This window comes from Stomoxys calcitrans, chromosome 4, assembly GCF_963082655.1.
Source record: "Stomoxys calcitrans chromosome 4, idStoCalc2.1, whole genome shotgun sequence".
In the NCBI taxonomy this organism is placed as follows: Eukaryota; Metazoa; Arthropoda; class Insecta; order Diptera; family Muscidae; genus Stomoxys; species Stomoxys calcitrans.
Window position 1 is genome coordinate 45,487,522 of NC_081555.1, and position 25,924 is coordinate 45,513,445.

Below are 25,924 nucleotides of genomic sequence, written 5' to 3' on the forward strand. Positions count from 1 at the left end.
GATTTGAACCATACTTAGCACAGGTATTGGATATCATAACGAAACACGTCGTGCAAAATTGCATGCCAATCGGATAAGAATTGCGCACTCTAGAGGCTCAAGAAGTCGAGACCCAAGATCGGTTTATATGACAGCTATATCAGGTTATTGACCGATTTGAACCATACTTGGCACAGCTATTGGATATCATGACAAAACACGTCGTGCAAAATTTCCTTCCAATCGGATAAGAATTGCGCACTCTAGATGCTCAAGAAGTCAAGACCCAAGATCGGTTTATATGGCAGCTATATCAAAACATGGACCGATATGGCCCATTTACAATACCAACCGACCTACACTAATAAGAAGTATTTGTGCAAAATTTCAAGCGGCTAGCTTTACTCCTTCGGAAGTTAGCGTGCTTTCGACAGACAGGCGGACGGACGGACGGACGGACAGACGGACGGACATGGCTAGAACGACATAAAATGTCACGACGATCAAGAATATATATACTTTATGGGGTCTCAGAGGAATATTTCGAGTAGTTACAAACAGAATGACGAAATTAGTATACCCCCCATCTTATGGTGGAGGGTATAAAAATACGCATGAAAGGCTAATAATTCATAATATTAAAATCTTCATTCAAATATAAAAAAAAGTAAATTAAAATATATTACAAAAAAAATGATACGGTTTAAGGGGTTAATGTATGCAAAGTATCTTTTCAAAACGCTTGCGAATATCGCAAAAAAAAATAGAAAGACAAAAAAAAATAAATCAAAATTTACAAATTGACTTTTGCATACTATGTAAAGGGTGATTTTTTTGAGGTTAGGATGAACACATTTCGAACCGAACACTGATTTTGGTAATAAAATTCAATGATTTGCAAGCGTTGCTCGTTAGTAAGTCTATTCATGATGAAATGTCAAAGCATACCGAGCATCTTTCTCTTTGACACCATGTCTGAAATCCCACGTGATCTGTCAAATACTAATGCATGAAAATCCTAACCTCAAAAAAATCACCCTTTATGTGCGGCTGTGTGTCTTTTTGTGTCTTTCTTTGTTAATATAACAAGTAATGAGAGATCAAGTTAATGAGAGTAACTGAAACTGTTATACAAGTTCTTCTTTATAACATCCTTCTCAGGGCTTATAATTCAGAGACTACGATCTCATTACATGTTATAATCAACGTAAATCAATGTAAGAGGCAAATAAGAGAAAACATAAGAGAGTGATAACAGATGAGCTGTGAACAAACTTACCACCAATGTCTCGATCTGAAGAAGGCCTCCTGCAAAATCTTTTTGGTGGCTGCTGCTGTAAAAAGAGTGGCTATGTTATGGAGTTCTCTTACAAAGACCTAAATTACCTGTTCATTTTTTTAATTTTTTGAAATCTTAAAAGCACAAATTATGATTGACTCAGAGCAAAACAAACAAAAATAAAAAAAGAAAAGTAATACTTTTGTTCTTATGAACAATAAAAAAGGTGTATAATAAAAATAGTTGCATTCTAGGTTTTTGGCTAGTCGCTTAGCGATTGCCTAAGGGACATCTTGGGTAAAAGCTCCCCATGTGGTTACTAATGCAACATCACTCGTGCTGCAAATGTACGTAATTTGATGATGTCTAATGCCGCATCTGCCGACGCCAGTGGGAGTACAAAAACAACTATAGTAGTCTAGGTTGTTGAAAACATGAGTTTAAGGCCTTGGTTTATTCACTTGGTAGTTCTTTTTAAATCTCATCGGCCATTCAGATGTGGAGATTGATGGGTTGATTTCTTGTTATTGCACTAGCAGCTCATACAGGGAAACACTGCCAGTGCATCGGTTCTAGATACATATAGGTGCGGATTTCTATGAATTCAAAAGTATTCCAATGGCGGGAATTGGGCATAAGCTACACACAGCACTTGGCATAGGTGAGGTCGAACCAGGTAGAAAAAGGGAGGCGATGATTGTTCCAATAGGAGTTTTTACCACAAATAACCTTGATACTGGAGTTAAAAAATATTAAACAAATTACCTTTTTATATGATTTTCACAATGCCACTTTCTCAACTAACCTTGATAATGATTTCAATGGGTATATCCACGTAAATGTCTCTGGTAGAAGTCCTGGTGGCAGCAAGAACAAGAGGAATCACGCTACCCGGTGGGCAGCGTAAATCCTGTAGGTATAAAACTTTGTTCGTACCACGGATTCCGAGTATAAGCAACAGATTGCAAATATCGCAATCCAAATAAAATTATCGTTTATTCGGTTACAATAGAAATAATGGAACCGTTTTGTAGCACTGCGTTTGGTGTAGAAAAATTTGAAAAATTTTCACTTTCAATTGTCACTTTACGTACAGATTGTCACTTTACGTACAGATTACTTTTTCAAGAGCACTTCGATGCAAACTCTTCGGACGTCTATTGAAAAAGGAAGTTAGTGACCAAAATTTGGTGTTCGTCACCTCAAATCTTGGTCAAATTGACATTTCTGCCAACAAAAAAAATCGATAAATAAACCAATCATGTTGCCACCTTTAGGCTGATGAGCCAAAGTTGCAACATTAGGTATTTCACCTGGTGACTATTGTACGCAGATATAATTTGCATATCGGATATATTCCCAAGAATAAAAGGTGTTTGAATCGTGAAAAAAATGATTTAAAAAAACATCTAAGTGATTTTGCATTTCATATCTAATTAACAGTTTTCCATAACCATCTGTCTGACACACAGATATGTTTGACAAACATTAGCCAAGCACAAAACCATCTATGCTGTCATGTTATAAGCAACGGAATATCAGATCAAAATAAAAAGATACAAATTTCGACTTGCTTTTGATCTTTTGATTCATAACTGTGACAGTTATACGATCTACTATTGATCTTTTTTCGTAAACATAGATGTACAGACAATCAAAAGCAATTTAATCAAAATTTACCAAACGTTTTTGTAAAAAAAAATTATAACAGATTGAGAAACATCATCATCGGAAGACATTAATGCAAAATGTATCTAAATGAAGGAATTTGAAAGCAAATGGAAAACTATGGAGATTATTGGAGTACACAAAAAAAACTACTTGGTGGATACTATGGAAGACGATGGGATGATGGACTATAAAAAAAACAAACAATGGCTTGCATAATGAAAAAAAAGCTATGGATAAAGGCAATGCAGACGCTATAGAACAATCGGTCCCGAAGGTAAAAAAACTAAGTAGACAATTGGTAAATATCATGAAATTCCTAGTGATCGTAAAAACTATTTTCTGTGGTACATGGTACACTGATGTTCAGTTATGGCTTTCCCATAAAAAATCTGCCTTGGTATCTAGAGACTGTACGGTGTAGGGAAATGTACACTACAGACGATCAAGAATATATATACTTTATGGGGTCTCAGAAGAATATTTCGAGTAGTTACAAACAGAATGACGAAATTAGTATACCCCCCATCCTATGGTGGACGGTATAAAAATGGATTTAACTTAACTATTTTATAAATCTGTCAAATAAATGTTTAATTTCAATATAAACAATTTTTTTTAATTTTGTAAGTTCAATGTTGGGTTAGGTTCAAAATTAAACGTCCATAACAATAAATTTAAAGTTTCCTCACGATTTGCAAGAAACGGAAGCCTCTTCCTGCAATAAAAAATATATAAATATACATATGTATTAAAAGAATAATTATTAAAAATATTATTTGGAGTCATAAGTAACATAATTACATAGTTGTCTTCCTTTTTATTTTTATTTGTTTTGAAAACTCAGAGCTAGCAAGCATAACTTACTTGTTTCAAGCGTTGAGAGCGCGCCGCACCATTACGCATAGAATCAAATAGACGAAAACTTAGCACTGGATTTTCCATTTCATTTTTCCGGTTATCGAATATTAGATTTATTTCTTCCGTTAACTTTTTGAAGTATCTTTTTGCAATTTCCTCACTGTTCAACTGATCCATCATCAGGCGATACATTTCTAGTTGCAAGGGATCAGGTTCATCGTTGTTAGCCTACAACATGCAACCATCTGTTAATAGCAAAAAAAAACAAAACTTACTGCCAACATTACCTTAAATGTCTTAACCATTGATTGGTCATATATAATCTCGAGTCCGTAATCGGGTTTTGGAGGTTTAGTTATCTCGCATGTGGATGCTATTAACGCTCCAGGGGCGTATTGAAATTTCAAAAGAATTTTTTGTTGCGTTATTAGAAATGTGCGTTCGGCAATATCCTTTGAGGCAGGAATGCTGTTATTACGACTAAACTTTTGAATAATTTTCTGAAATTAAAGAGTTTTTGTTATATTAGCTTGATATACATAACTGTTTTATTAATTGCAAATTATGTTTGATATGAACTAGATACAAGTTAAGAAGAGAGAGAATTAACTTGCTAGCATGTAAAAGCGTGATAAGTTCAGTCGAGTCGAATCTTGGGAACCCACCACCATGGATTCTGCTAAAAATTTATGCAAAATAAGTTTAGTTGAAGGACATAATTTTATTCGACATACCAAATTTCTATCAAACCAGTAAAAATTAAAGCTTCTACGAACCGAACAATGATGATCGAGAGACCGGTTTACATGGGAGCTATATCAAGTTCTTGACCGATTTGGATCGTTTTTGGTGCAGTTGTTGGAAGTCATAACAAAACACTATGTGCATAATTTCAGCCAAATTGGATGAACATTGCGGCTTCCAGTCGGTCAAGAAGTCAAATCGGGAGATCGGTTTATATGGGAGCTATATCCAAATCTGAACTGATATGGCCCGTTTGCAATCCCCAACGACTTACATCAATAATAAATATCTGTACAAAATTTCAAGCTTCTAGCTTAACACGTTCGACCGCTATCGTGATTTTGGCAGACGGACGGACATGGCTAGATCGACTCAGAATGTCGAGACGATCAAGAATATATATACTATACTAGCCGAACCGGGCCCGCTCCCCTGCGCATTCTTTAACTCTCTAATATGTTTTTAGGTTGGGGACACTGTAGCCTATGACGCTGAACGCGTTCGAATCCCCTCTTAATGTTGGCGACATTTGCGAGGTACAATGTCATGCATGGTTCAGACATTTCTACTCAAATATGGATATCAAATTCCAGTTGCACTTCCAAATCCCTTTAATTTGAGCCCCATATTGCCATTGCCAGTAAATATGAACCGTTTGAAGGGTGTTTTGAGGCTGGGGCGGCCACCGGCACTTTGCACTGAAATTAAATATCAAATTCGTTCTTTATTCCCAACAGAAATGAAGTTGAGTTTAGGGGGTGCTTAAGAGCGTGCCCCAAAACACTTGGCTCCAAAATTGGATACCAAATTCGTTTTATACTCACAAATACCTTTCATCTAGGTCCCATATTGTCATGGGTCAAATAAACCATTTGACGTATCTTTAGGAGGAAAAGGGCCACCTAGACTTGAACGCAAATTTTGATGTCAAATTCGTAATCTACTCCCTAATACCTTTCATTTGAGACCCATATAGCCATGGTCGGCTAATATGCCCATTTGGTGGTATTTGGGGGTGGGCGAGCTCCCATTATTTGGACCTAATTTTTTATGCCGTATTTGTAATCTACTGCCTAATACTTTTCATTTGAGTCCCATATTGACAGGAACTTTAAATATATCTGTTTAAAGGAGTTTTGGGGTTGCGCGGCCCCGCTGGGTACTTGGACACAAATTTTAACACAATATTCGTTTTCTGGTCTCCAATACCTTTCATTTCATACTCTTAATGTGCCCATCGGACCACTTTTGGATATAGGTGGCGGTTTTGGGGTAAGGGGTAGGATCCGCCTCCACCCAATATCTAAAAATTATATAGCCTATATTTCCTTCAAGACAAACGTACACAGTCTATCCAAATTCTAAGAAAATCGGTTCAGCCAAGTATCATATAGTCATAATGGTTCCAATGGCGGTTTTGATCTGATTTTGTATGCCAGATTCGAAATCTACTCCCGAATACCTTTCATTTGAGGCCCATATTGACATGAACGTCCAATATGGCCGTTTGAGGGAGTTTTGGTGTTGGAGCGGCCCGATGGGTACTTAGACTCAAATTTTAACACCTTTTTCGAATTCTACTCTCCAATACCTTTCATTTGTAACTTCATTGTTCCGATTGGTCTACATTTGCTTTTGGATTGTGTTTTTGGCATAAGAGGGAGGGTCAGTCCTCCTTCCGATACCGAAAAATTATATAGCCTATGTTTCCTTCCAGACCAACCTACAAAAATTTCGAGAAAATCGGTTTTGCCGTTTTTCAGCCTATACGGAACAAACAAACCGAATCCCATATATCCGTGATTGGCTAATGTGTCCATTTTGGGTATTTTTGTGGGGGCGGGGTAACCCCCTATACTTCGACATGAATTTGTATACCAAATTCGTTATCTACTCCTTTCATTTGATACTTACTTTTCATTTGATACCCATGTTGTCCTTATCGGTCCACTTTTGATTTTGGGTGGTGTTTTTGGGGTAACGGTGGAGGGTCCGCCCCCTTCAGTTACCAATAAATTATAAAGCCTATTCCTACTTCCTGACCATATTCGTAATCTACTCCCGAATACCTTTCATTTGAGTCCCATATTGTCATGATCGTCAAATAAACCTATTTTAACGTTTTTTGGGACTGGGGCGGCCCCCCAGGTACTTGAGCCCAACTTTTATTATGAAATTCGTACTCTGCTCTTGAATACCTTTCATTTGAATCCCATATTGTCCCGGTCGGTCTACTTTTATTTTTGGGTAGTACTTTTGGGGATAAGGGGGAGGGTCCGCCCCCCTCTCGATATCAAAAAATTATATAGCCTATGTTTCCTTCCAGACCAACCTACACAATCTGTGAAAATTTCAAGGTAATCGGTTCAGCCGTTTTTGCGTCTATACGGAAAAAACAAACAAACCGACAAACAAACACAAATCCGTTTGTAACACCTCGAAATATTGATCTAAGACCCCATAAAATATATTCTTGATCGTCTCGATATTCTAAGTCGATCTAGCCATGTCCGTCCGTTTGTCGAAATCACGATAGCGGTCGAACGCGTATACCCAGCCGCTTGAAATTTTGCACAGATACAAAATATTGATGTAGGTCGTTGGGGATTGCAAATCGGCAATATCCAATATAGCTCCCATACAAACCGATCTCCCGATTTGCTTTCTTGAGTTGCAATTTTTGTCCGATTTGGCTTAAAATTTGCACATATTGTTCTGTTATGATTTCCCAGAACCTGTGCAAAGTACGGTCGAAATCGGTCTATAACCTGATATAGCTCCCATATAAACCAATCTCCTGATTCGACTTCTCGAGCCCTTACGAGCTGCAATTTTTTCCGATTTGGCTGAAATTCAGCATGTAGTGTTCTGTTAAGACTCTCAACAACTGTGCCAAGAACGCTTCAAATCGGTATATAACCTCATATAGCTCGCATATAAACCAATCTACCGATTTGACTCCTTGAGCCCTTACTGCAATTTTTGTTCGCCTTTGCCTGAAATTTTGCATGTTGTGTTCCGTTACGACTTCCAATAAACGTGCTAAATACGGTCCAAATCAGTCTGTAACCTGATATAGCTCCCATGTAAACCGGTCTCTCGATCATCCTTGTTCGGTTACTAGAAGCTTCAATTTTTGTTGGTTCGACAGAAGTTTGGTATGTAATGCCCTTCAACTAAATTTATTTTGTATACATTTTTAGCAGAATCCATGGTGGTGGGTTCCAAAGATTCGGCCGAACTTTTACTTGTGTGAACTACTATTATGCACACTCATAGAAAAAAGTCTACTGATAATAACTGCTATACAGTAGTATTTCTGCTGTCATTTCCGGCTGCCTGCTAAAAAGTCAGCTGTTTGCTGAAAATGTATGCTGCACCCATTTATGAAGGGGTTGTTAAGACGATAGTAAAATAAAACAAAAGAAAATTAAATAAACAAGTAAAAGCGGCCGCGCCAAATCTTATACACCCTCCACCATTGTTTGCATATATCGAGTTTTTTGTCCGGTATCTTTTTTTAGGCAAACACAGTATAATGGGTAAGAATTGCTACGCTATTGGAGCTATATGAAGTTATGGTCCGATTCGGACCATAAATGAATTGAATGTTGAAGACCATAGTAGAAGTCATTGTGTAAAATTTTAGCCAAATCGGATAAGAATTGCTCCCTCTAGAGGTCCAAAAGTCAAGATCCCAGCTATATCAGGTTATGAAAGGATTTAGAAAAGTTGTTGCGAGACAAAATAAAACACAGTATGCAAAATTTCAGCTAAATCGGATAAAAATTGAGCCCTCTACTGACTCTAGAAGTCAACATCCATGTCCGGTTTATATGGCAGCTATATCAAAACATGGATCGATTTGGCCCAATTATAATCCCTACCGTCCTATACTAATAGGAAATATTTGTGCAGAATTTCAAGCGCCTACCTTAACATCTTCGAACGTAAGCGTGTACTTAGCATAGCGATTTTGAACCAACTCTGATGATATTGTGGTAGTCGTAGAGGGCCAAATTTTGAAAGAGTAAGGTAACAAATGAACATATCATTGCAATATTAGTCCAAATCATAGAAACATACTTACTTTTAGATGTTCTCCGCCTGGCTTAAACTCAAATTCTTGGTAGAAACACAAATCTCTTCGATCTTTGCTCTTCACAATTATCCGATCATTTTCAACTTTTAAATACTCCATAGAATCGCGACGAACAGTTGAAAAGAAGAACAATTCTTTGAGTTTGCTAGGGTCCACATTTGATCGTATACCTATAATAAAGAAACTAATTAAACAAATAGTTTGATTCTTCATATTCATATTGCTGTTTTAGCAAACATTTTCGACTGCTTTTTCAGCCAACAAAACATGCTGTTTCAAATACAATCAGTAAAAATGTTCGGTCGGGCCAAATCTTCGAGACCCAGCACCATGTATTGCACTAAAAATGTATACCAACTGACATAGTTAAAAGACATATCTGTACTTTAATACGTACAACAAGACTTCTGTCAATTCAGCTTGAAATTTTACACACATACTTTTTTATTAACGTAGGTCGTTGGGGATTGCATAGCATTGCCATATAAACCGATCTCCCGATTAAGCCCCAGAAAGACATAATTGTTAACGGATGTAGCTGACATTTTGCACCTTATGTTTTGTTACGACTTCCAACAACTGTACCAAGTATAGTGTAAATGGGTCTATAAACTGATATAGCTCCCATATAAACCAATCTCCCGATTTGACATTTTGAACCATTTCTGTGACTCCTTCCAAAAAAACGTGCAAAGTACGATCCAAATCAGTCTACGACCTGATATAGCTCCCATATAAACCAATTTCCCGATTTGAGATATTCTATACGAGTTGCTATAGATGGGTTCTCATCCATTCAATACAAAATTACCGCAGGTATATCACAATGCTCTGTCCTTTCTCCCTTCCTTTTCCTTATTTTCATTAATAATGTTTTGAATCGAATTCGCATCCGATCTTCTCATTTTCGGATAACAGCAACCTCCGTCATTCATTTGCTTTCGACCATAGACCGAATCTTCAAGAGATTGAAGACAGGAGACGGATTATTAAAGATACATTCTGCCGAAACTTGCTGGCCAGTTCGGAGTGGACTCGATGGAACAGAGTAGATTTTAATGTACGAAAGACCGACCCACTGCTGTTTTTCGTAACATTAACGACTCACTGACACTTTGCGAACATCATTATGTAACGGCCGATTCGGACCATAATTGAACTGAATGTTGGGACCATAGTACAGGTCGTTGTTTAAAATTTCAGCCAATTCGAATTAGGCCCTTTAGGGGCTCAAGAAGTAAAATAGAGAAATCGGTTTATATGGGAGCTGTATCAGGCTATAGACCGATTCTGATCATAATTGACACGTAGGTTGAAGATCATGGGAGAAGTCGTTGTACAAAATTTCAGCCAAATAGGATAATAATTGCGACCTCTAGAGGGCAAGAAGTCAAGATCCCAGATCGGTTTATATGGAAGCTATATCAGGTTATGGACCAATTAAAACCATATTAAGCACAATTTTTGGAAGTTGGAAGTTTTATATATATCCGAGGTGGAAATTTTTAAAATTTGGTACGTAGAGTAATATTATGTCTTTTAACCAATTTCATTTTCTATACATCTTTAGCAGAATCCGTAGCGGTAGATTCTCAAGATTCCGTCTGGACGAACTTAGCACTTTTTATCAGAAAACTAAAAAATATGTATGTTTGTACTCACACTTCAAATTATCCTTGCGGCCATTTCCAAAGATTTCTTCAACTTCCGCCTTTCTATGGTTCTTTTTTATCTGCAGCAACATATCTGTACGATTTTCAAAGTATATCCAGTCAACCAGCGGTTTAGTGTAGTCATCATCATCGAAGAGCGTCAATTGCGTGACCTTTCCGTCTCTATTGAAGTAAGGTGAAAATCGCTGATGCTTAACTTTTTTATAGAGAACCGTTTTTTCTAGGTGGGGAAATTTCTCTTCATACTCCTTCTCACCAATTAGTAGTTTCGAAACCCAAGAGGGAATCGTATTAAGATGCTTCTCCTGCATAACGTCGTCCAGATTTTCTGGCATATTTTCCATTACTTGCTCTCCAGGCAAAAGCCGCTCCCAGTCTTTAGTATTCTGTAAATCCCACCGAATCTCTCCGATTCGTACATATTTTTGTTTGTTAACATAATACTGACGATGGTTCCACACACTGTCAACAATGGTATATTCCATGCAGCTACTGCTACGGTAAAATCCATTTGAAGTTTCAATAAAATCTACCGAAATTGCCTCCAGAGCATTGTCGTCGCCATCAATTTCAGAATTTTTGTCAAATGATGAGCTCTTAATTACTGCAACCCAGGCATGTGGACGTCGAAAACGATATCTATCGGCATCACGCTGCTCCAATTCCTGTCAAAAAGTAATTCAGAGACAACTGAGGTTGTTAAGGCGTTTTTATACCAATTCCTCTCTTAACCCTCGCATGCCCAAAACCCACTCAGGTGGGATTTTCCAACATCAATAACTCAGCGTATTTTTATCCAATAAAAATCGCCTTGAAAAATCGCTACAAGGAAATAATATCCAAACGCTAACCTTTATTTTCCTGAGTAGGTACGAAGGTTGCCTTTTATATTTTGGGATTAGAAAACACAAAAATAAATAATAACCATCGAAAATCGCTTTATTGTTCTTCAATATATTCCCCATTAAGACCTATACACTTTTGCATGCGTTTAAACCAATTGTTGAAGCACTTTTGCTACGCGGATTGAGATATCTCCAAAACATGCAGTACGAACGCATCAAACTCTTCTTCAAGTGTCGAAAAGCGTTGAAGTCATTCGGTGCCAAGTCAGGTCTATACGGCGGATGACTCATCAAATCGATGTTTTGAGTGCTCGAAAATGTAGTTGTTTGTGCCGATGTGTGAGAGCTCGCATTGTCGTGGTGAAGAGTGATCAGTCTTCGGCGGTTGGTTTTCCTGATGTCTTGGAATACAAGTGGCTGTGTAATACTCAGAATTGACTGTTCTGAGTTGTTCTAGTGGCTGGAAGTGGTGGAAGTGCTTCCTTCGTGAGCGACAATTTTTGTTGGATTTGACTCATCTTGAAACACCCACATAGTTGACTGCTGTTTACTTTCGGGCTCATACGCGTAAATCCACGATTCATCACCTGTCACGGTGTCATAGACACGTTTCGAAGCACAGAGATCGTATTTTGGAGCATTTATTTCGACCAATCGACACGAGCCTTTTTTTTAAGCGAATGACAAATTTTGTGGGATCAACGAGAACAAATTTTTTATACCCTCCATCATAGGATAATAATTTCGTCATTCCGTTTGTAACACCTCGAAATTTGCGTCTAAGACCTCATAAAGTATATATATTCTTGATCGTCATGACATTTTAAGTCAATCTAGCCATGTCCGTCCGTCCGTCTGTCGAAAGCACACTTACTTTCGAAGGAGTAAAGCTAGGAGCTTGGGATTGTAAATGGGCCAAATCGGTCCATGTTTTGATATTGCTGCCATATTAACCGATCTTGCATCTTGAGTTCTTGAGCTTCTAGAGGACGAAATTCTTATCCGATTTGGGTGAAATTTTGCACGTGGTGTTTTGGTATCACTTCTGACAACTTGACCAGGTATGGTCTAAATCGGTTGATAATCTGATATAGCTGTCATATAAACCGATCTGGCGTCATGACTTCTAGAGCTTCTAGAGTGCGCAATTTTTATCCGGTTTGGCTGAAATTTTGCATGAAGGGTTCAGGTATGACTCCGATCCAAATGCGATCCATGGTGGAGGGTATATAAAATTCGGCCCGGCCGAACTTAGCACGCTTTTACTTGTTTGACGTTTAAATGTTCATACAATATTGAAAGTATGCTGGTCCCACTTATGCCTAAAGTTGTTTCAATCTCACGATAGGTCACATGGCGATCTTGCAATATCAGTTGGTGCACAGCATCAATGGTTTTTGGAACAACAACTGATTTTGGACGACCTTCACGAAACTCGTCTTGGAGTGAACTACTACCTCGGTTGAATTCACCATACCATCGATTAATACTGGTCCCTGATGGAGCTTCAGATTCCAACACAAGGGTTGTCCAATCCCAAAATATAAAAGGCAACCGTATTCTTCTACCATTGCACTGCTCACTAATCTGTGAGTAGGTGGAAGCATGTAATCTTTTGTTGGCATCGCAATCTGATGAGCCATCTGGCAAAGAGCGGAATCGCGATTATTGTAGCCCGCCCCTGATACATTTAACACACCACAATTGCCGAGACTCCCTAAAGTGTTTTTGTTGTTTTGTTTTGAAATAGAAGCAAGAAATAACAAGTCAGAGCGTGCTAAATTCGGCCGGGCCGAATCTTATATACCCTCCACCATGGATAGCATTTGTCGAGTTCTTTGCGCAGTATCTCTTTTCAGGCAGACAAAGAATAATGAATAAGAACTGTTTTGCTATTGGAGTCATTGTGTAATATTTCAGTCCTTTCGGATAAAAATTGCGGCTTGTAGGGGCTCAAGAAGCAAAATCGGGAAATCGGTTTATATGGGAGCTGTATCAAGCTTCAGATCGATTCAGACCATATTGGACACGTATATTGATGGGAGAAGCCGTTGTACAAAATTTCTGCCAAATCGGATTAGAATTGCGCCCTCTAGAGGCTCAAGAAGTCAAGATCCCAGATAGGTTTATATGGCAGCTATATCAGGTTATGTACCGATTTGCCGTACTAAGCATAGTTGTTGAAAGTCATAACAAAACACCTCATGCAAAATTTCTGCCTAATCGGATAAGAATTGCGCCGTCTAGCGGATTAAGAAGTAAAGATCCAAGATCGGTTTATATGACAGGTATATCAGGTTATTTACCGATTTGCGCCATACTAAACACAGTTGGAAGTCATAACAAAATACCTCATGCAATATTTCTACCAAATCGGACGAGAATTGCGCCCTCTAGATGCTCAAGAAGTCAAGACCCAACATCGGTTTATATGGCAGCTATATCAAAACATGAACCGATTTGGCCCATTTACAATTCCAACCGACGTACACTAATAAAATGTACCGGTGCAAAGCGCCTAGCTTTACTCCTTCCAAAGTTAGCGTGCTTTCGATAGACAAACGGACGGACATGGCTAGATCGACTTAAAATACCATAGTCGTTCATAATATAACTAAATGGACCGGTAGGCTTCGCTACAGCCTAAAACAGATCCCTAATGGCCCAGAAAATCGTTTGGAGGGTTTTATTGAGCTCGGTCCACCCCAGAGAGTTTTTTGAATCCCTCGCAATGTTTGCCCAATATGGTCTAGGTCGGACTATATTTGTATGTAATCGATCTCTTGAATAAACATCTTGGGTCAAAAACATTTAACAAGTTCACTTTTGCTCTATTTTGTTTTGTTACATTCTTTTATCAACACTTGAGTACTTACCTTACAGTTTATCATGCCCTACTTATGTACCTACCTCTTGTTCTCGTTTCAATGCTTCCTTCCGTTGTTTTTGATCCTCCTTTTTCTTCACTATCTTCGCTATATTGTTTTCTAACTGGCTCTGTAAATCGGGCATAGCCCCCAAGCTAAATCGGTTTTTCGCAGCAGGTTCCACATCTGTCTCTGGTTCTTCCTCAAAATTGTAGATATTACTTGGATACAAAATAGCTCTTTGGTCATTATCGACAACTTCGGTCCGAGCCACTCCTGATACTACTACAGCATCGATTCCCGCTCCTATTAGCATGCTACATAACAAAGTGGACATTTCAAAACTATTTCCACGCCTTCTTTTCAAAATTGTGGCCGGCGATATTAATCGGTTCGGCTAAAACATAAAAATATTGCATACTTAAAACATATCAGAAGTCAAAAAAATTGTTTTGTTTTAATTTAATCCACATAAAGGTAGATTTTTAAGCGTGTTTTTTATACCCTCCGCCATAGGATGGCGGTATATTTATTTCGTCATTCCGTTAGTAACACCTTGAAATATTCGCCTAAGACCCCATAAAGTAAAAAATATATTCTTGGTTCAAATCGGTTCATAACCTGACATAGCTGCTATGTAAACCGATCTCCCGAATAGAATTCTTGAGCTTCTAGAGGGCGCAATTCTTATCCGATTTCGGTGAAATTTTGCACATATCGTTGAGGAATGAGCTCCAACAAAGAACTTGACAAATGCGATCCATGGTGGAGAGCATATAAGATTCAACCCGGCCGAACTTAGCACGTTTTTACTTGTTTTAATCTAATACGTATGTAGACGAGCCATGGTTCAAAATCGGGCCTGAATACCTGGATAGTCCACTGGCTCTACAGGAGCGTGGTAAGACCTATACTTATTTACGCCTCAGTACTTTGATGGACTACCATGGAGAAAAAATGCAATATTAAGGTAATACAATCGGTTTAGAGAACATATTCGGAGCAATGAGGACCACACCCGCTAGTGCACTGGAGACTATTCTAGATATCCGACCCATAGATATACAGATTAAGTGTGAGGCAACCACTGCGGCTATGAGACTTAAGGCGATGGAAGAATGGATAAAGGATAGGAAGAGATCATACCACCGCGGCATAATCGAGGCGACAATAGGAAACCTGAAAGAAATGGAATGGAGGCTTCCGATCGGATGCATATGCCGATAATTTATGCCGAGTACGAGACACTGCTGCCAGCGGCATAGTCTTGGATTGACGGTACTGCTATCTGGAAGATCATGCTATACAGATGGATCAAAGCTAGAGGACAGAATGGGTCTGGGGGTCTACATTGAGAACTCTGGGACTGAGATCTGTTTCCGGCTGCCTGACCCCAATACGGTGCTGCAGGCGAAGATCCATGCCATCACAGAATGCGTAAACTGACCATCAAGACAATTACAACCATAACGGTAAGGTCACGAACAGTCCTGGAGTGAAAGGAAAAAGACGCCTACTGTAAGGATGACACGATCCGCTTGTTTGGGTGTCAGCGCATAACGGAGTAAGGAGGAATGAAAGAGCAGATGATTTGGCAGTGAAGGCGAGAGGACTGCCATCAATAAACTTGGTTAACCCGAATCCTTTTGGGCCGAGGGCGCGGGCGACGAACGCGCATGCAACACTGTGGAACAGCGAAACGGTCGGTAGGACGACGAAAATCTTATGGGGAGATCGGGATCGTGAGAAGACGACTAGAATCTACCAAACAATAGTAGAATCTAGATTTTGAGGATGCCTTCAATAATGTGATACCGAAGTCAACCACAATATTACTGTAAGAAAGTTTATAAATAACTTACAAAAAAAATTATAAGTCCCAGCTTGGGATCTGTTGATGAGGTGTCAGTAGAGAAATACCTCAAGACGGTGTCTTTACTCTACTTCCAAGAGCTATATATTAAACAAGTAAGAATTTGCTATGTTCGGCCGGACCGACTCTTTGGAACCCTCCACCATGGATTCTGGTAAAAACTTATAAACATGAATTTACACAGATAAAGGACTCATGAATACTTTAAGGACCAAATGTCTGCCAAACCAGACAAAAGTTAAAGCTTATAGGACCCATAGAAGCTAATCGGGGAACCGGATTATATGGGAACTATATCCAAATCTGATCCTATATAGCCCACTTGCAAGTATCTGTACAAAATTGCAAGCTAATATCTTCGCCCGTTCGGACGGACGGACCCGCATGGCTATATCGACTTAAAATGTCAAGACGATCAAAAATATATAAATATACTTTATGGGGTCGCAGATCAATATTTCGTGGTGTTACAATTGGAATGACTAGGTTAGTATACTGCCATCCTATGGTGGTCGCGTATGCTGACGGCGAGGCTGTTGCTGTTATGAGGAAGTTTTCCGGCACTCATAAAAACATGATTCAATAAGCTCTCCCCATGACAGGTAAAAGGGCTTGCGAAAAAAGTTCTAAAACGATGGCGCCCGTCTCCTTGCTAGGAAAGAATGTTCCTTTTACTAAAAGCACAAATAGCTAGGTGTTTTGTTAGGTTTAAGTGGCAGTCTGCCATCGGACTCAGACGTTTTCGTCCATTGTGCTACCACAGGAGAAGGAAGATGCTTTTTAGTTGCTACTATTGAACCTCCCAGATCGCTTTAAAAGCCCAACAACTTGCGAATGTTCACATCCGCTATATCAGTCAAGTTCTCAAAGAAATGAGAACTTAAAGTGGAACTCGTTCTGACTGTCAGTGAGGGACACACACACAGCAGATGTTCTATAGTCTTTTCTTCCTTGACGACCTCACAGCTTCGGTAAAAGTCGTTACTGGCTACCTCCAGTCTGATTGGAAAACAGATCAGACAGTGACCTGTCATGATGGACACAATGTCTAATAGGTCCGGTCTAGCCAGCGACGGCAAAGCGGTAGACCTCTTCAAGTCAAGACTAGGCCCTCCACTTTGTGACCATCTATCATCCGTTTCCCTTCGGGCCTGATCGTGAAAACTTAGCCTAACAACTTGCGAATGTTCACATTTGCAAATCAGACAGGTTCTCAAAAAAATGAGAACCTAAAGTGGAACTCCTTCTGACTGCTAGTCCGGGACACACACAGAAGGTGTTCTATAGTATCTTCTTCTTCGATATCCTCGCCTTCAGTCTGTCAGAATGTTTTCCAATTAGACAGTGACCTGTCATGACGGACACAATAACTGAGACGTCTGATAACAGCAAAGCAGTAGACCTCTTCAAGTCTAGATTAGCCCAAATAGTTTTGGAATGCTCACAGCATTCCCTTCGGGACTAATCCTGGGGACTTAGCGTACATGTCGCTAAGAGAGGCATACCCACAGATTCCAATTCTCCTGGAATGTGTAAGGTAGTTCCTAGTCTCGCAAGCGCTCCACAATTCTCTTGGATATCTCTGTGGCCGGGCACCCGAACAGGTGAATTTTGAACTGTTTAGCCATCTCGTTAAGAGATGTGCGACAGTCGAGGGCGGTTTTGAGTTCAGAAATACTTTCTCCCGGGACTTAATGGCTTCCTGGCTGTCTGAGAAGATATTTATGCCAATCGTCGTAATGACATTACATCTTAGCCATTCCACCACTTCTTTTATGCAAAGATCTCCGCACTGCAGTGTTCGGGTAACCTCTCGATATGACCAGTCCAAATTCTTTAGAGTACACCACAAAGCCCACCTGGTCGTTTAGTTTGGAACCATCCGTAAAGAAGTCCATGTAACTTTATTGCCAGGGATATCGTAGTTCCAATGGGTACTATCAGGAATAGTGGTACAGCATTGTATCAAGGTTAACACTGTCTCCGCAGGTGCCGCATGACCAAAGGGAAAGCTTTCTTAGCCTCACAGCAGTGGTCGCAGCAATTTGTCTAGCCACGATGTCCAGAGACATTAGGTGTATCATTAAATTCAGTGCATCAGATGGTGTCAAACAAGCCATCCTTTGGATCCAGCTGAGTATTGAGTAGTAGGTTGACTGTTAAGGCACCGTCAGCGTTGGAAAAGCTGAGAATTGTAACTCTTGCCTTATACACCTGCTAGAAGGATGTTGGTAATCGTTGGAAGTCTTAATCGCAGGAGATGAACTGGTTGTATACTGCTGTGCCCGGACCTATAACGCTATATGGTGTTGTGGTCTGGTGGATGGCACTTTAAAAATTCCCTATGCTCAGCCAAATTGACACCATTTGATGCATTGAATTTATAGAATCAAATTGCTGTGATTGCTACTGCACTACTATACACGGTAGACACGTTTGGAGCTACCATATCCGGTAATAGAAAGTATCTAGCCATCTACACGGATGGTTCCAGACTGGGAATTTGGGTAGTAATGTATTACCGATTGAGACCACCATAGCGCAGAGGTTAGCATGTGGGCCTATGACACAGAACGCCTGGGTTCGAATCTTGACGAGAACATCAGAAAAAAATTTTGCGGTGGTTATCCCCTTCTAATGCCATTTAAAAACTTCTCCCCAAAAAGGTGTCCGACTGCGGCATGCCATTCGGCCTAGGCTATTAAAAGGTGGTCCCTTATCATTGAGTTTAAATTTTAATTGGACTTTGTGAGAATTTTGCCCATTGCATGTGATAGTGTGTGTACGGCATGCAGGGAAGATGATGAGACGTTGTAGAATTTCCTTTCTCAATGCCCGACTAGATCGTGCGATCTATTACTATTGATCGCACTATTTTGTGGGTCTATGTTAAAGCTCGTGTCTATACAGACATGCCCGCTTCAATTGACGCATTGGAAGACAATATTGAAGCATTTTTTTCGAGAGATACCGGCCAATATTTTGAAAATAGTATGCCAAAATTGGACTAAGCGGATGGACCATTTGAGGCGCAGGCACGGTCAACATTTGCATGAACATTTTTCCGAATTTTATGTGTTTTGTAAAGCTAGCCGCTTGAAAATTTTCACAACTACTTCTTATTAGTGTAGGTCGGTTGGTATTGTAAATGGGCCATATCGGTCCATGTTTTGATATAGCTGCTATATAAACCGATTTTGGGGCTTGACTTCTTGAGCCTCTAGAGGGCGCAATTTTGGTCCGATTGGGATGAAATTTTGCACGACGTATTTTGTTATGACATCCAACAACTGTGCCAAGTATGGTTTAAATCGGTTTATAACCTTATATGGCTGTCATATAAACCGATCTTGGATCTTAATTTCTTGAGTCTCTAGAGGGCGCAATTATTTATTGGAATGAATTTTTGCACGAAGTATTTTGTTATGATATCCAACAACTGTGCCAAGTATGGTTCAAATCGGTCCATAACCTGATATAGCTGTCATACAAACAGATCTGGGGACTTGACTCCTTGAGCTTCTAGAGGGCGCAATTCCTATCCGATTTGGCTGAAATTTTGCATGACGTATTTTAGTTTTATTTTCAACAACTGTGTCCAATTAGGTTTGAATCGGTTCATAACCTGATATAGCTGCCATATAAACCGATCTGGGATCTTGACTTCTTGAGCCTCTAGAGTGCGCAATTATTATCCCATTTGTCTGAAATTTTGTACGACGGATCCTCTCATGACCATCAACATACGTGTTGATTATGGTCTGAATCGGTCTATAGCCCGACACAACTCCCATATAAATCTATCTCTCTATTTTACTTCTTAAGCCCCCAAAGGGCGCAATTCTTATTCGAATTGGCTGACATTTTACACAGGTCTCCAACATATAATTTAATTGTGGTCCAAACCGGTCCATATCTGGATATCGCTCTAATAGCAGAGCAAATCTTTTCTTATATCCATTTTTGCTTAAGAGATGCCGGGAAAAGAACTCGACAAAAGCGATCCATGGTGGAGGGTATATAAGATTCGGCCCGGCCGAACTTAGCACGCTTTTACTTGTTTAACTTTCCTATTGCTCATAAAAATCACCCCTTATAGCCATTAATAATAACAGCAGATAAAAAGAATATGAACATCATAACTATGGGTTTCCTTAAACCATATAAATTTCAATTCGCCAAACCCTGTTTGCTTAAACATCATTCCAATGATGGAAAAATACCAAAAATACTTACAAAATGTATGGTGTCATCAAATGGTTCATATATAATGAAATCAGCAACAAAACTTGCAATTCCCTCAATGCTTCTTAGATCGATGTTCAGGAATGATGTTGGACGAATAGTAGTGCAGACAAATTTCTAAAATATTAACAAACAACGTCTTCTTTTGCTGCTGTTGTTATGAAACGTTTGAAGCGGTGGAAAGACCTACCTGAACATTGCATTCATTTGGTGGAGCTAGAACAAGAGGCCTACTCTTATGGTTATTTAAGGCGAATTGATGGCGAAAATTTTCTGCATATAAAAGCAGCAGTCGTTCCTTGGGCGAGAGAGTATAGTAGGATGGGGGATAGCACAGTTCCGAGTCCTTAAAATCGTCTATGGTTTCTGGGAAAGAAATGTCAATGCGACCTATATCTGGACCATCTGGTATGTCAGAAGGAACGACATCTTCTAGTTCCAAATTGTCCTCATTTTCCAATTGCTCCTCAACTTCGCCCTCTTCTGCGTTGTCCTCCATATGCCTACGTTCAATATCTCGAATTGCTTCATAGTGATTGTGTGGATCCAATCTTATTCTTGCTTTTGTGCTATAATTCCTGTGTTTTTGCATTTCTGTAGCAACTTGGCTATAAACAAAGCGTTACTATGCGACCCTTTAGGTAATAAGTTTGTAAAGCAATTTACAACAAACGTTTAATGTATCGGTATGTTCGTTGGAATGCATAAACATAAGGCAAAGTATTTTGCCAATATTTATACCCTACACCACTACTGTGGTACAGGGTATTATAACTTAGTGAATTAGTTTGTAACACCCAAAAGGAAAAGAGATAGACCCATTGACAATGATACCGATCGACTCAGAATCACTTTCTTATTTGATTTAGCTACATATGTCCGTCTGTTCGTGTTCGGTTTGGGGTATGGGCCCTAAAAATTATGAATATCGAGCTCCACTGTCTTAAAAACCCAAATTGTCTTGGTGAGCAAATACGTCCTATTTGGGGGTTGTTATGGTGGTGGGACGTCTCCTAGACAGTTGGTCCCTAATGTTGATATCAGATACGTGGTCTACTCCCAAATACCTTTAATTTGAGCCCCATAGTCGGCAAACATAACAGGCTTGGGGGGTGTTTTTGGGATGGGCACCCACTCAGTGAGTTGACCTTGAAAATATGTATCGGATTCGTGTTCTTCTCTAAAAACCCTCTTATTTGAGCCTCATATTACAATAGTCAGCAAATGGTTCCTAACTAGGTGGTGTTGAGGCCCCATAGACACTTTTCCCGAATATTGGTATTAGATTCGTGCTTTACTTCCAAAGACCTTTCATTTGAGTCCTATATTGCTATGGTCGTAAATTTGTCTTCTTTGGGGTATGTCATCGGGGATGGGCAGCCTCCAAACACTTGGTCCCACATCTGGATATCAGATTCGTATTCTACATTCAAATGCCTTTTATTTAAGCCCCATATTGCCATGGTCTGTAAAAAGTCCTGTTTGGGGGTATTTTGGGGAAGGGGTGGACCGCCACTCTGTCTGTCCCAAATTTGGATATCAGATTCGTATTTTACTCGCAAATACCTTCTATTTGAGTCCCATATTGCCATGGTCGGTAAATATGTCACCTTTAGGGGTATTTTGGGGGTTGCGGTGGTCCCCCAAACACTTAGTCCGACAATTGGATACCAGATACGTTTTCTAGTCTTGAATACCTTTCATTTGATTCCCATATTGTCGTGATTGGTGTATATATATATATATATATATATATATATATATATACTGTAAGTTTTGGGGTGGGACGCCCCCTGTAGGTACTAAATTTTTGTTTTTAGGTTACTATAAGAGAGCACACAAAATTTCGCTAAAATCGCACCACCCATCTCCGAGATCTGGCGTTTCTGAAAATTAGGGTAATTGGGAGGGTCCGTTCCCCCTTCAGATATCAACAAATGTAGTACCCTTTTTTCACCGCGGGGTCATTATGTACCATCTGTGAAAATTTCAAGAAAATCGGTTCAGCCGTTTCTGAGTCTATAAGCAACACACAAACAAACAAACCTACAAACAAACACAAATTGATTTTTATACCCTCCACCATAGGATGGGGTATACTAATTTCGTCATTCTGTTTGTAACTACTCGAATTATTTGTCTGAGACCCCATAAAGTATATATATTCTTGATCGTCGTGACATTTTATGTCGATCCATGCCATGCCACATCCTTCTGTCTGTCAGTCCGTCTGTCTGTCCGTCCGTCTGTCTGTCCGTCCGTCTGTCTGTCCGTCCGTCTGTCTGTCCGTCCGTCTGTCTGTCCGTCCGTCTGTCTGTCCGTCCGTCCGTCTGTCTGTCTGTCCGTCCGTCTGTCTGTCCGTCTGTCTGTCGAAAGCTCGCTAACTTTCGAAGGAGAAAAGCTAGCCTCTTGAAATTTTGCACAAATACTTCTTATTAGTGTAGGTCGGTTGGGATTGTAAATGGGCCATATCGGTCCATGTTTTGATATAGCTGCCATATAAACCGATCTTGGATCTTGACTTCTTGAGACTCTAGAGGGCGCAATTCTTATCCGATTGGAATGAATTTTGCACGACGTGTTTTTTTATGATATCCAACAAATCTGCCAAGTATGGCTCAAATCGGTCCATAACTTGATATAGCTGCCATATAAACAGATCTTGGATCTTGACTTCTTGGGCCTTTAGAGGGCCCAATTCTTATCCGATTGGAATGAAATTTTGCACGACGTGTTTTGCTATGACTTCCAACAACTGTGCTAAATTAGGTTCAAATCGGTCAATAACCGGATACAGCTGCCTTATAAACCGATCTGGGGTCTTGACTTCTTGAGCCTCTAGAGGTCGCAATTATTATCCGATTTGCCTGAAATTTTGTACGACGGATTCTCTCATCACCATCAACATACGTGTTTTTTATGGTCTGAATCGGTCTATAGCCCGATACAGCTCCCATATAAATCGATCTCTCTATTTTACTTCTTGAGCCCCCAAAGGGCGCAATTCTTATTCGAATTGGCTGACATTTTACACAAGTCTCCAACATATAATTTAACTGTGGTCCGAACCGGATCATATCTTGATGTCACTCTCATAGCAGAGCAAATCCTTTTTATACCCTCCACCATAAGATGGGGGGTATACTAATTTCGTCATTCTGTTTGTAACTACTCCAAATATTCGTCTGAGACCCCATAAAGTATATATATTCTTGATCGTCGTGACATTTTATGTCGATCTAGCCATGTCCGTCCGTCTGTCCGTCCGTCCGTCCGTCCGTCTGTCCGTCCGTCCGTCCGTCCGTCCGTCCGTCCGTCTGTCTGTCGAAAGCACGCTAACTTCCGAAGGAGTAAAGCTAGCCGCTTGAAATTTTGCACAAATACTTCTTATTAGTGTAGGTCGGTTGGTATTGTAAATGGGCCATATCGGTCCATGTTTTGATATAGCTGCCATATAAACCGATCTTGGGTCTTGACTTCTTGAGCCTCTAGAGTGCGCAATTCTTATCCGATTGGAATGAAATTTTGCACGAAGTGTTTTGTTATGATATCCAACAACTGTGCCAAGTATGGTTCAAATCGGTTTATAACCTGATATAGCTGCCATATAAACCGATCTTGGGTCTTGACTTCTTGAGCCTCTAGAGTGCGCAATTCTTATCCGATTGAAATGAAATTTTGCACGACGTGTTTTGTTATGATATCCAACAACTGTGCCAAGTATGGTTTAAATCGGTCCATAACCTGATATAGCTGCCATATAAACCGATCTTGGGTCTTGACTTCTTGAGCCTCTAGAGGGCGCAATTCTTATCCGATTGGAATGGAATTTCGCACGACGTGTTTTGTTATGATACCCAACAACTGTGCCAAGTATGGTTTAAATCGGTCCATAACCTGATATAGCTGCCATATAAACCGATCTTGGGTCTTGAATTCTTGAGCCTCTAGAGGGCACAATTCTTATCCGATTTGAATGAATTTTTGCACAAGTATTTCGTTATGATATCCAACAACTGTGCCAAGTATGGTTGAAATCGGTCCATAACCAGATATAGCTGTCATATAAACAGATCTGGGGATTTGACTTCTTAAGCTTCTAGATGGCGCAATTCCTATCCGATTTGGCTGAAATTTTGCATGACGTATTTTATTTTTACTTTCAACAACTGTGTCAAATAAGGTTCAAATCGGTTCATAACCTGATATAGCTGCCATATATACCGATCTGGGATCTTGACTTCTTGACCCCTAGAGGTCGCAATTATTATCCGATATGCCTGAAATTTTGTACGACGGATCCTCTCATGACCATCAACAAACGTGTTTATTATGGTCTGAATCGGTCTATAGCCCGATACAGATCCCATATAAATCGTTCTCTCTATTTTACTTCGTGAGCCCCAATGGGCGCAATTCTAATACGAATTGGCTGAAATTTTACACAGGTCTCCAACATATAATTTAATTGTGGTCCGAACCGGACCATATCTTGATATCGTTTTAATAGCAGAGCAACTCTTTTCTTATATCCTTTTTTGCCTAAGAAGAGATGCCGGGAAAAGAACTCGACAAATGCGATCCATGGTGGAGGGTATATAAGATTCGGCCCGGCCGAACTTAGCACGCTTTTACTTGTTTTGGCTAAGAAGAGATGGCGGGAAAAGAACTCGACAAATGCGATCCATGGTGGAGGGTATATAAGAATCGGCCCCGTCGAACTTATCACGCTTTTACTTGTTATATATAAGAAGATATAGCAAGGCATTTGATACGGTTACTCACAGGATGACAAACCATTGCCCACTCCATGGAAAGAGCGGCAATATCCGTACTTGGGTTTAGTACCCAAGCCTCCTCTAAGGAACTACAACTGAGATAGTCAGCAACTTTATCTACCTCGGCACCGCCGTAGCCGAAACAAATAACGCCTGCTTTGAAATAAAACGAAGGATAATTCAGATGTTACTTTGGATTGAGCAAGCGGCTGAGGAGCAAAGTTACCTCTCGACAGACGAAAATTACACTTTACAAGACACTGTGCCCGTGCTGTTATATGGCTCCGATGCATGTGTACTTGCGAAAGCAGATGAGTACTTGGATTGTTTGAGAGAAAAATCCCTCGAAAAATATTTGGACCAGTTTCCGTTAATGGAGAATATAGGCGTCGTATGAACCACGAGCTGTATGACGACGATAGCATAGTTAAACGCATCAAAAAAATCACAGGATTTTACTTCATAAGCTTGACATGACAAGGTTTCTCCCATGACTCCTAAACTGGATATAATCTTATCTTTCGGATAGGTTTCATAGGATCTCGTTAAAGGGACGCGAGTCAAGACGAATAAAGATTATATCTGGTGTTCTGCAGGGTAATATATTTGTTTACCTTCTGATTCTATTGGAATACAGAAAGATGATAGATTGGTGTGATATTAATTGTATGAGCCTTAATAGGAGGAAATTTCGAAGAAGTCCTGCGTTTCCAATAACGTATTGTATAGGAGATTATGTTCTTGAGAAAAGTCATCTTTTAAGCATTTCGGGGTTTTGTTTGATAATGGGAAAGTAATGTCTACCTTGGATTCATAAATAGGCGGACTTAAGTGCTCGATGATGTATACCTGGCGGAAAGGCTATATACCTCTCTTGTTTACCCTATTTTAGAATATTGACACAAATTCCGCTTATGTTCGTTGACTACCCTGTCTATTTCCAGATTCAGATGTCTGATTCTGGGGTTAGTGGGGTCCATACAACGAAACACATCACACTCGTCTGCGAG

At 39.7% G+C, this 25,924-nt stretch overlaps 1 protein-coding gene and 1 long non-coding RNA gene across 3 annotated transcripts; both read right to left on the reverse strand.

Annotated features, from left to right (window-relative positions):
* Positions 1 to 1,677: 1,677 nt before the first annotated feature.
* LOC106086388 (uncharacterized) lies at positions 1,678 to 2,220 on the reverse strand. The gene is made up of 2 exons (XR_001221125.1): positions 2,064 to 2,220; positions 1,678 to 1,994 (listed from the first exon to the last, which is right to left on the reverse strand). It is a non-coding gene; the product is annotated as an uncharacterized LOC106086388 (long non-coding RNA).
* A 1,311-nt stretch (positions 2,221 to 3,531) lies between these two features.
* On the reverse strand, positions 3,532 to 20,764 carry LOC106086384 (coiled-coil domain-containing protein lobo). 2 transcript variants are annotated; one of them, XM_013251040.2, is made up of 8 exons: positions 20,327 to 20,764; positions 20,128 to 20,253; positions 14,062 to 14,415; positions 10,296 to 10,971; positions 8,622 to 8,803; positions 4,075 to 4,287; positions 3,794 to 4,015; positions 3,532 to 3,644 (listed from the first exon to the last, which is right to left on the reverse strand). In XM_013251040.2, exons 1-8 carry the CDS (start codon positions 20,726 to 20,728, stop codon positions 3,615 to 3,617), a joined length of 2,205 nt encoding a protein of 734 aa, XP_013106494.1. In that variant the 5' UTR covers positions 20,729 to 20,764; the 3' UTR covers positions 3,532 to 3,614. The 2 variants fall into 2 exon arrangements, with proteins under 2 accessions (XP_013106494.1, XP_013106495.1); XM_013251041.2 differs by lacking the exon at positions 14,062 to 14,415.
* Positions 20,765 to 25,924: the final 5,160 nt, after the last annotated feature.

Coding starts and splice junctions, on each gene's coding strand:
- LOC106086384 (XM_013251040.2), bottom strand. CDS start 20,728: ATGCAAAAACACAGGAATTATAGCACAAAAGCAAGAATAAGATTGGAT. Junction 20,254..20,326: donor CAAATGAATGCAATGTTCAG/GTAGGTCTTTCC, acceptor TTAATATTTTAG/AAATTTGTCTGCACTACTAT. Junction 8,804..10,295: donor CCGCAAGGATAATTTGAAGT/GTGAGTACAAAC, acceptor TCTTTATTATAG/GTATACGATCAAATGTGGAC.